At 40.7% G+C, this 11,106-nt stretch overlaps 1 protein-coding gene across 1 annotated transcript in view; it reads right to left on the reverse strand.

The window, feature by feature from the left end:
- The window catches only part of gsg1l (gsg1-like), a 79,828-nt gene that overhangs the window by 60,363 nt on the left and 8,359 nt on the right, over positions 1-11,106 (reverse strand). The window contains exon 2 of the mRNA XM_032537517.1: positions 868-915. Coding sequence (XP_032393408.1) covers positions 868-915 — 48 coding nt within the window. The remainder of the gene's footprint in view (positions 1-867; positions 916-11,106) is intronic.

Here is an 11,106-nt window from a genome sequence, read left to right on the forward strand (position 1 = left end):
CTACAAAGCCCTCCACCATCTGGCCCCCTCATACCACACAAAGTCCAACCTCTGCAGTTTTAGAGCCTTCTCCAAGGCAGCTCTCAAACTCTGGAACTCCCTCCCCCAAGAGATCCACATCTCTGAGTCCCTCACCATCTTCCAGTCCCACCTCAAAACCCATCTCTGCCTATCCACCTAGCCCCCCTTTTCATCGGTGCCTAAATTTTGTTTGAGTCCTTGAAAAGTGCTATATAAATTCAATTTATTGTTATTTTATTATGATTATTATGTAGTTTCACCTGAAGTGCCACTTTGTACTGAACTGTCTGTCAAGAAAGCATGTGATTTAATTTTATCTTTCACTGATCTTCCTCCAAGTAGCTCTATTGTTGTTTTTTTAACCCCAAACCCAATCTGTCTATGAAATTGCCCATTTTCTCAATTTAAAATGAACCAGTTTTTTTTTCTTGTTTGGAGCTGATGTAATGAAGTCATTAACCATGTTATTGGTTTAATTTAGGTCAAGGACAGGTCACACTATTATCTTTACAATTAGAGTTGTTCTTACAGCCTGACACAGAACTACCCACTATGAAGCCAGATCCATCTAATCTTGTTAGGATAAGATGACAATAACAGATTCATACAACGTTGTGTCATTTTTTAACTGTTAGAGAAGGGAAGCTAGTGGATAATGTATACAATACATAAAAGCTTTGTGTAAATGATGTGGCTTTAGGGAAATCCTGTGTCACAAAATCCAGAATCAAACAGAGAAAATGTGCGTGTATTTTCTTGTTTTTCCCCCTGGTTTTCCCTGGGCTTAACGAACAGGTGGGGAGCGGCAGGGAGTGGCGGCGATGCCTAACGACGGTCATTACTCACCCCTCTCCGACGCCGGGGCCAGATCAATGAAGCTCCGACACTTCTCACCTGAGAGAGGGGGGAGCGAAGGCAGAGAGGGGAGAAGGAGATGAACGGGGGGGAGGGGAAGGAAGAGAGGTATGTGAAGAGGAAAAGAGGTGAAGAGCGCAAGGTGAAATGGGCTGGGAATGAAGCAGAGAGGGAGGTGAGGAAAGGGAGTGAGGGGAGGAAGGAAGGTAGGGAGGACAAGGTGATTTATGAGATGGAGAAAAAAAATAAAAAATGAATGCATAAGGTGGAAAGAAAAGGAGAAAATGAGCGTTAGTGTCAAACCGATAATCCAAGCTAATAATGCATCAGGCTGGCAAACAGTCACACAATGAGTTATTCCAGTATTACTAGTATTCCAGATCATATTCTGCTGGCAGGAAGGAGTTTGTGTCACCTTTACTGACATTATGTAACAACACTGTCTTCAGGCGTAACGCCAGAAGGATGATAGAAATAGTTTTTTACCAAGTAGCCAATTGGTTGGTCCACCACTTTGGTCCAGATTGAAATAACTATTGGATGTACCGCCGTGTAAGTTATTCATGTTCCCCAGAGGACAAATCCATCTGACTTTGGTGACCTCAGACTTTTCCTTAAGAGCCACCATTAGTTGTTTTTTTTGTAGTTTTGAATGAAATGCCTCATTAACTATTAGGTTCATCATTTATTTTCACCACAGTATAAATTGTAATAACTTTGGTGATCCCCTGACTTTTCATCTAGCGCCATCTTGAGATTGACATTTTAATTGAGTAACTTATCGAGATCGATGCCTAACAACCATCTACGCACAACACGGTTTCCAGTACAGCTCCGCCAGCCACCACGACCAAATACCTGCACAACTAATGACATTCCCACCAGCATCAACCGTACTTTGTGTTTTGTGCTTATTGGCAAATGTTAGCATGCTAACTATGTGTTTATATTTATCAAACTTTATTCCTTTATCCACACGTTTAATACTTCATATTAATGTAGGGAGTGTTTTGCATACACTTGCATGCAGTGTGTATCAGCTTGGCCTTCATTGCGTTTTTTCCTGGCACACTTTGGCTGCAGAGAGTTGATCAGAGCTCGGTGGGACCTGGCAGGTCACAGATCAGTAGCTACGACCCGAGCCGTAACTTAGCCTCGGCAGTGTCACAGGCAGGCCCATTCATAACCAGACTGAACATCAGAACCCTCACACTGCCATACACACTCAACCCCGTACCTTCCCAAACAACAGATTAAAATACTCATTTCCCAGATTCTGATTAAGATATTAGGCTAAAATAGACTTATGCTGAAACTTACAGTAAGTCTACGGTGTCTAAGTTCCACACTACATACACATTAGAAGTTTTTTTTTAAATAAAGTAAAATGACGAAATAAATATATATATGGTGACAGTGCAGTGTTTTTTTGGAGTGCATCCCTGTTGGGAACGAGCTGATTGCTTGGCTGCCACTATTGTTTCTTGCAACTTTCACCAACCATAAGCGCGGTTCCCTCTGCAGACTCAAAAACGCTATTCATTAATTAATTTATTCATCATCATCATTCATTTAACTACTGTACTTAAGTACAAATTCAAGGAACTTGAATAAACATTTAAAATATACTTAAGTATTTCCATTTTCTGCTACTTTATCCTTCTACTTCACTAGGTAAATATTTCCCTTTAGTTTTACTTTTTAGATGACAGTTTTTTGATTCCCTTCCTCTCCAGTGAAAACCATGTATCTCCAGATGTGTTGATTTTGAACCTCTGTGATAAACTGAAGGATGAAGTTTTCCTTTTATACAATGAGAAAATTTTACTAGTTCTTATTAAGCTAAACTCTTTAAAAGCTTCTTGAATGCATTGTTACAAAGCTAAAACAAGGCTGTGTTTCTGACACCATGAAAATTTGACTCTTTAGAGATACGGGGTTCTCACAGGACAGTGATGCTACAAACATAGGGTGTTCTTATCAAACAGGGGTCTCCAATGTTTTTTAAGACCAAGGACCCCCAACCTGAAAGAGAGACTGAGCAGGGACCCCTATTATATAACATTGAGTTGCATATGAAACTGGGCCTACAATAATGTGTAGGGTGGCTTAAAGGTTTTACTGATACCTTTTTGTGGTGCCCTACAATACTAAGCTACAACCAAGGCTTAGAACAAGGTGTCCTGAGACAGCCAGGCAGGCAAAAGGAATATCAAACACAAAATCCACTTAGAAAACCTAAGACTCGGAAAAGCAAAACCACAATGACGGCGAAACACAGGGAATGACAATCACCTGACCACAGGTAAAGAAAGCACAGACACTAAACACACACGGTTATAAGGGTAGTAACGAGGGACAGGTGGAACACATCAGGGCAGGGCAGACAATCAAAACGGGGGGGAAATACACAAGGCAGGAAGTAAAACAAGCCATGACAAAGGAGAAGCAGCACAACAACATCAAGCAGGAAACCTAGAAAACCAAAACCCAGAATAAAAGAATCATGAACAAGGAATGAGAATACAACAAAAAAACTGGAAACAGTAAATAAACAGGGAATGAATTTAACAAAATAAAACCGGAAAAACCACAAATGAAAACCACAACGCTAACAGTAAGTGAAGTGAAAATGATGGAGGGCCACAGACATCACTTGTCATGTCACCTGTACTGTCTGTTTTCCCTCCAGGAGATTCCTTCACCTGTTTATGATCTGACTGACGCTCTCTGTTCAGCTGTCATTCCCTCGTCAACCAGATGTTTTGGTCCTTCTGATTCCCCCCTCCCCCCTCTGTCTGCCAGGGGCAGACTGTTATCTGTAACATCATACATGTAAACCCCCTTTACCCATCTGATTTGTATTAAGCTTTTTGCATTTAAATCCTCCTATCCTCCACTTTTAGACCGTTTCAAATGGAGGGGCCATGCAGGGGCCACGTGCAATTTTAGGGGTACCAAACATATTAAGCACAATTGTTACAAACACCAACCCTCCATAGGTTTGGTTCTACAACAAGACTGACAATACACATATGAGAACAAACACAAGAATACATCTTTTAGTGTATGAAACATGCATTTTATGTATCACTGCACATGAATAATAATAACCCCTCGTTGAGGATAACAATTAGAGGTGCCAGAGGGGGGGGGGGTCAAAGCTTAATTTAACGGGGGCACTGGTCACCCTTGCCACCCCTGGTCCTCCTTGCACATTCTTCAACTTTGCCTAAATGATAATAACCTGTGACCCCCCTGTTATGACTGCTGCATGACAAAGCACTGACAAACACTGTCCAGAAACTCATCTGAAGTGTTATGTTTAATCTCTTCTGAGGCTAAAACTCGGGGGATGTGAGGAGAGAGAGCGGAGCCACCGCTGAATGTGTTCCTGACTTGGTCAGCTGCAGTGAAAGTGTGCCGCAGCCGAAAGGTGAGCAGCACAGCGTCTGATTGGGACATGAATCTAAAATGTAATTAAAGAGTGAGCGGGCTCGTCTGTGACCTGACGACAGCACTAACTAACAGCACAATCTGCGTTGCTACACCTTCCCACTGCACATGGGGGAAGAAAAGGCTCCTCTGATACATATATTATAAATCCCAGTTATCACGCTTCCAGTCCATCAGGTTGTAATGGAATACAATTTGAAGAGGCTTCAGGTGGTTTTTAAATATCTTTCTCTTGTATCTTTTAAATTCACAATCTCAACACTCCCTTTCACACCATTCATTCGTTATTCCCTCGCCCTGCAGCCAGCAGCTCCGCAGTCTGTTTAATCAGTGATCAGATGTCATTCGGGGCTAATTACAGCTGTAATGAGTATGAATGGTTTTCTGGAACAACGGTTAACACACCGTTACTGCTACAGCAGTGGCTGTGGCTGCATTATTCATTATGCGGGGTTCAGGTGCAGACCACACAGAGAGAACCGCTTTAACAAGGAGTCTGCTGCCTTTGATGTACCGTCATGGATCCACATACAAGGAAAGTAACTACGTACATTCAACTACTGTACATGACTTAAGTATTTTCATTTTACACTTCTATTCCACTACAATTTAGAGGCAAATATTGTGCTCTTAACTTTTACATTTAACAACTCATTAGTTGACGATTCTGAGGAATAACACAAATAGAATCAACACATACATGCCACCTGTCAAGTGTGGATGACTTCTCCTATGAGGGTTCAATCTGCATTGCATCCACTTAATACTTTTAATTTAATTGCATTATTTTGAGAAACTTCATGAAGTACAGAATAAAACAGCAATTACCGCATCCACACAAACACATTGTAGGTGAAAGGTGAATATTGTAAATATCGAGAGTTTACAAAAAGCTCAGTTTGACGTAGAAGTGAACTTTCTGCAGATTAAAGCCGTGAGACTCTGTTCTCATTACTGCTGTTAAAACAGTATGGAGCTGAGCTGCTTACGGCTGTGTTCGCACGTTGTGCCAGATTGTAGTGATGTAATGAAGTTAGTAAGCCTCACTGAAGTGACCACGACAGCGTGACTTTGTTGTTTTATTTAACCTGTGACTGCCCAGGTGGCCTGGTCAGCTCAGCACAGATGTGACAGCAGCTGGATCCAACAATCAAACCCTCAGAGTGGACGGGCACGTGATTACAGCAACAAAGGTTCAAAAAGTTGAGTGAAGCCAGAGAATGTCAAGATGTTTAATCATCCTTTTATTTGTCTTTGATCTGAAGCCATTGTCACAGCAGGCTGCTTCTATAAGAGGAGATCAGGGACTCTGAGGAGCAGCACAGTGAGACTGATGAATAGAAGCGGGAAAGTTGTATGCCATCTTGAAATAAGCCCTGAATGTCTTGGTGCCGCAGCCAGATATCATTTTGTGCCACTTCCCACAGAAAACCCAGCTTTTCGGCAGACGCTTCTTATTTAAGCCATGTTTTGATATTTTCAAGATATGATGGCTTTTTTCAAAGTCACATATGTATACAGATATTACTTGGTTGCCTGTAATTGCCGTCATTTCCCCTTGAAGCGTTGGGGTTATCTGCCGAAGAGGAAAAGTGCTTGGGTTGACCAAAATAAATTTAGAGATTTGGTCTATTTTGTTTCCATGTCTTCTTTTACTTCAATTGAAAAAAACCTCCAAAATACACATTCAGATGCTATTTGTTGTAGGCTGCATCTGCAGATTTATTCTAAACATATTTATACCTCACATTTAAGGGGGAAAGACTCTTAACTCATTAACTGGGGAAGTTCTGTGGAGATCTTTTTTTTTAGTTATTTTGTTTATCCTGTTGACCTGACAGGTGAAATGAATGCAAATTGGCACATTTCTATTAGTTAATGCATAATTTGCATATTAATGTGGCGATTATGATGCCGTTATTAGACACAGATTTTACTGTAGCTGTTCACCTGGAGTGTCTCCATACAGTACATTAGCCTGTAGGGCCATGATGCCTGAGCTAAACCTTATTAACTTTTTACATTAGCAAGTAGCTCATGCATGTTAGCAAGACACAAGTTAACTATTTGTTTTGTCTTATTGCTAATTAGCTGTAAAGTCCAGGCACTGGCTGCTTAGTCTTTTGTTCATCACCGCTCACCTCCACACAAGCTAAGAATAACTTTGTGTGTTTGTTTGTGTGTGTGTGTGTGTGTGTGTGTGTGTGTGTGTGTGTGTGTGTGTGTGTGTGTGTGTGTGTGTGCGTGTGTGTGTCCACCTCTGTGTGTGTGCAGCGCGCACTGCTGCCGGGGAGACTAATGGCAGAGGGAGAGAGGGGGCTCGACAAAGTCTCATCTCCTGATCTGAAATTGAGATTTTTTAATTAAATAAATAATTTGCTTGACAGGGAAGCTGTGTGCAAACAGAAATGTGAGCTATATACATTAATTTAAAAAAAACATGCATCCAGAAAAAAGGGCCCTTTCTCTGGAGGAGGAAAAAGGGCAGGTGCTAAGGCCCCTTTTTATGTCTATGCATGCATGTGCCTACTAACCAGCATGCAACAGGGCGGCGATCACCGGTGATCTGACTCATCTCAAACGAGCCTATCCTGTTTACATGACTTTTGCTAATTAAATTACATTTTCAGGAGCACTACACTTATATCATGAATAGTTGTTTCACTAGTAAAGCTGTTTCAGGAAGCCATGCCTAGTCAGGAAATACAAATATTAAATCATTCAAAAAACAAAATAGGTCATGTTTTGTCTTTTACATTACCTCCAAAAATACAGAACACCACTTTCAAAATGGACCTTGCTACAAAAGCAAACGAATATATATTTGATGTAATGTGTTTTTCAAGCATGCAGAAAAGCTGCCTTTTCATAGGGCATAAGCAGCAATAATTAATATATGATTAATATTTAACTGCACCAACAGCAGCGGAATATGTAGATGACTCATGCAACAAGTACAACTTGAAAAGGTTGTGAAATAACTGGCAGTGAAATATCTACAGTACAATGGAATTATCGGACGCAGCTTCAAGAGAGTTTCAGAGTAAAACACGGGGGGGGGGAAATCAAGGTTGAGGAAAAAATATCAGAAACCAAGATGGCAAGAGCAACTTTATCCACCCACAGAGGGACTCTAACCAGAAACCTTCCACACATCCAGCCCCAACAAAACGTAGCAACACGTTTTAAACCTGACACGTGTTATAGCTTTAGCATTTGTGTTGTAGCTTTAGCATTTGTGTTGTAGCTATAGCGTTTGTGTTGTAGCTTTTGCCTTCGTGTTGTAGCTTTTGCCTTCGTGTTGTAGCTTTTGTGTTGTAACCTTTGTGTTTGTTAACGAGAGACACACCCACCAAACAAAAGCCGCTGTGCACCATTCTAAGGAAAAATGTTGTTCAATCTGGAAATCGTAGCAGCATGTTGCACATGGTTTTGAGATTGAACATGCCCCTGCATCTGCAGCAGCAGCAAACACTTCTCTCAGCCCAACGAGTGCATTTGGTTGTAGCTTTTGTGTTTGTGTTGTAGCTTTTGTGTTTGTGTTGTAGCTTTAGCGTTTGTGTAGTAGCTTTAGCGCTCGTGTTGTAGCTTTAGCGGTTGTGTAGTAGCTTTAGTGGTCGGGTTGTAGATTTAGCGGTTGTGTAGTAGCTTTAGTGGTCGTGTAGTAGCTTTAGTGGTCGGGTTGTAGCTTTAGTGGTTGTGTAGTAGCTTTAGTGGTCGTGTTGTAGCTTTAGCGGTTGTGTAGTAGCTTTAGTGGTTGTGTTGTAGCTTTAGCTGTCATGTTGTAGCTTTAGCCTTCGTGTTGTAGCTTTGGCATTTGTGTTGTAGCTTTAGCGTTTGTGTTGTAGCTTTAGCCTTTGTGTTGTAGGTTTTGTGTTTGTGTCGTAGCTTTAGCCGTCGTGTTGTAACTTTAGCATTTGTGTTGTAGCTTTAGCATTTGTGTTGTAGCTTTAGCGTTTGTGTTGTAGCTTTAGCGTTTGTGTTGTAGCTTTTGCCTTTGTGTTGTAGATTTTGCCTTTGTGTTGAAACTTTTGTGTTTGTGTTGTAGCTTTTGCTTTTGTGTTGTAACTTTTGTGTTGTAACCTTTGTGTTTGTGTCTCAGCTTTAGCATTAGTGTTGTGGCTTTTGTGTTTGTGTTGTAGCTTTTGTGTTTGTGTTGTAGCCAACATAGATCATGCTTAAAGGTATAAATCTTGATGATTTTCTGTTAGGTCACTATCGCTAAATGAGGAAACACAATGGTGACTGAGCCTTTGACCCACTGATTATATATTATGACAGCAGTATTATGACCCGGGTTTTTGTGGCGACGTTCCTGGGAAAAAACACATGCGGCGCACAGTTAGGTTATTTCGGTCATTTTGGCTAACATTGTTTGGATCTCTTGGGTGTGAGATCCAAAAACACACCTGCAATTACTGCGTATGGCCATAGTTGCCGCCAAGAGAAAGCAACAGAGATCTTCAAAATTGTTTATTTAAAAACACTACCATCTTTGACTTTCACTGTGGGGGTCTGGGTGTCCTCCAGCAGGGAAATTTTCACCATTCAAGACTTAATCTCCTGCATTCTAAATCACTTTTTTGCACCAAGTTACGGTGGAAATACCTTTATTTATCCTATGCGAACAAAAAAAACACAGATGACTATTCAAAATCACACATACTCTCCTCCTGCTTATCCTCTCCTATTGGCCGTGAATCCTGGTTACCAGTACTCTACTTTTATTATTAATCAATTACCTCTGTAAAAGCAATTTTCCTGAGAATGTCATAGGTTTTGTTTTGATTGATCCATAGCTAATGTTGATCAGATATGTTGGAAACAAGACCCAGAAAGGAAGGTGAATGGTACAATGTTGTCCAAGACTGTTAGTTGTAAACATCCATCACATCACAACTTCAACTGTTGTCATGTTCACACTGTTTTCCACAATGAAGGATTGTTTATGACATTCCAGGTGCGCTTACTTTCCGTTTGACCTCCAAATGAAGAGATTTACACTGTTTATTTACAGCTGTAATGTCTGATAATATCCTGCTGAGTACATTGTTATCATTACTGACAGAAAATGATGACAAAACCAGGAAAATAAGTTGCCAAGTTGTGATAAACTTTGGGCCGCTAACATTTCTTTTGCAGGCCCAACTACAATATGCTATGTATATTCTCTTGATTGTGTTTCTTATTTTTGTCTCCCAGTTATGAACTCTATGTAAAGTGCTTTAATAAGTGTCTGATGTTATTGGATATTCTGAGTCATGGTGTTTACGAATTACTGAGGCTGAGGAGCAGAGATGAGGGAGAGAGCTGAAGAGTGAAGCCAGAGAAGAAGTACAAATGAATAACACTGTAAAATGTTAGTTAACGTAACTCTCTGCTCAGTGACACGTGCAACGTCAAAACCGTCTTTAGCCTGCGGAGCCAGAAATACCAAAACGTAGTAAAGACACTGAAGACTGTATGAAGGTAAATATGGTGCAAATGTGAGAGCATGTAGATGTGACGTGAGCACTTGTAGAATTTGATTTGAGAGCTTGTAAAAAAAAATCTGGACTCATATTTCATTTTATCTATAAATGAGTCTGCGCCCTCGGCAGCGGAGCTTTCTAGCGGTGTTTCCACGCTGGCCGAGCCCCACTGATAGTGGTCCGTCCGCGGCTGCAGGACCTGGAGCTCACCGCCAGTGTTTCAGTTGGACTGTTAAAAGTGTTGAGATAATTAAAAGGTATTTAAAGTATTTAGAAGCGGGCTGGCTGCTAGTTAGCTAACGCTAGCTTTCATGCTACATAAATAAGCCGGACAGAGTTGTCCCTCATCTGACGATAGAAACCCTGCTGTCCCCGGCCGTTCTGTTGTCACAGAGCTCCACAGACTAAGTCCACAGGTACAAGTTAGTTTTGCACCAAAAGTGTTGCAAAAGTCGAGAGTGCAGACTCGCCGCTGTGTGATGCCAGAGAGCAGAGTTGCGGTTGCACTGGAAAAGTGACTGAAGTGAAAAGAATAAAATAAAATATGAGTACAGATTTTTTTTTACAAGCTCTCAAATCATATTCTACAAGTGCTCACATCGCATCTACATGCTCTCACATTTGCACCATATTTACCTTCATAAGATTGCTTCATGTCCATTTCTAAACTAATGCAAAAATACTATAATGTAGGAAAGGATTTTACATTATCACCACCGGAATTATGAACACAAGATCTTTTAGAGAGTTTAGTAGAATATAGGCTTGAAAATATAAATGAAATGGCACCAAAATGTTATCTAAAACACTTAGCTTAGTCCAATTTAATCAGTAAGCTCACTATCTTTTTACTTTTTAAATCATTAAAACTGGAGACAAAATCCACAAACCTCTGATCCATTAAATAAACCATGACATCCGGCATGCATGTAGATTTTAACTGTCATGAGCTGGAAAAATGTGCATGAACTATGTATATTTGTATCAGTCCAAAAACCATCCAAAAACCACCATCATATATTTAGAATCTGTCCCAAAACTAATCAAACAGCTGAATAAAACATTGAGTGAGGCAGGAAATGCACCGTCTTTCTCCTGGTGGGCTTCCTGGAGCCTTCTCCCTCTCATCAGCAGGGAGAGAGAACACTGGCGGGTCAACCCGGTTTGGGTGTCTTATTCAATTTTACAGCATTTGGAGAACAAAAATGTAAGTGGTTTTAAAATAGTGTTGAGTAAAAGTTGACATATTCCAGTCTGACACTCCATCAATATCCACTCCTTTAATTTTAGTCTAAATAATTCC

Source organism: Etheostoma spectabile, chromosome 15 (assembly GCF_008692095.1).
Source record: "Etheostoma spectabile isolate EspeVRDwgs_2016 chromosome 15, UIUC_Espe_1.0, whole genome shotgun sequence".
Classification (NCBI taxonomy): Eukaryota; Metazoa; Chordata; class Actinopteri; order Perciformes; family Percidae; genus Etheostoma; species Etheostoma spectabile.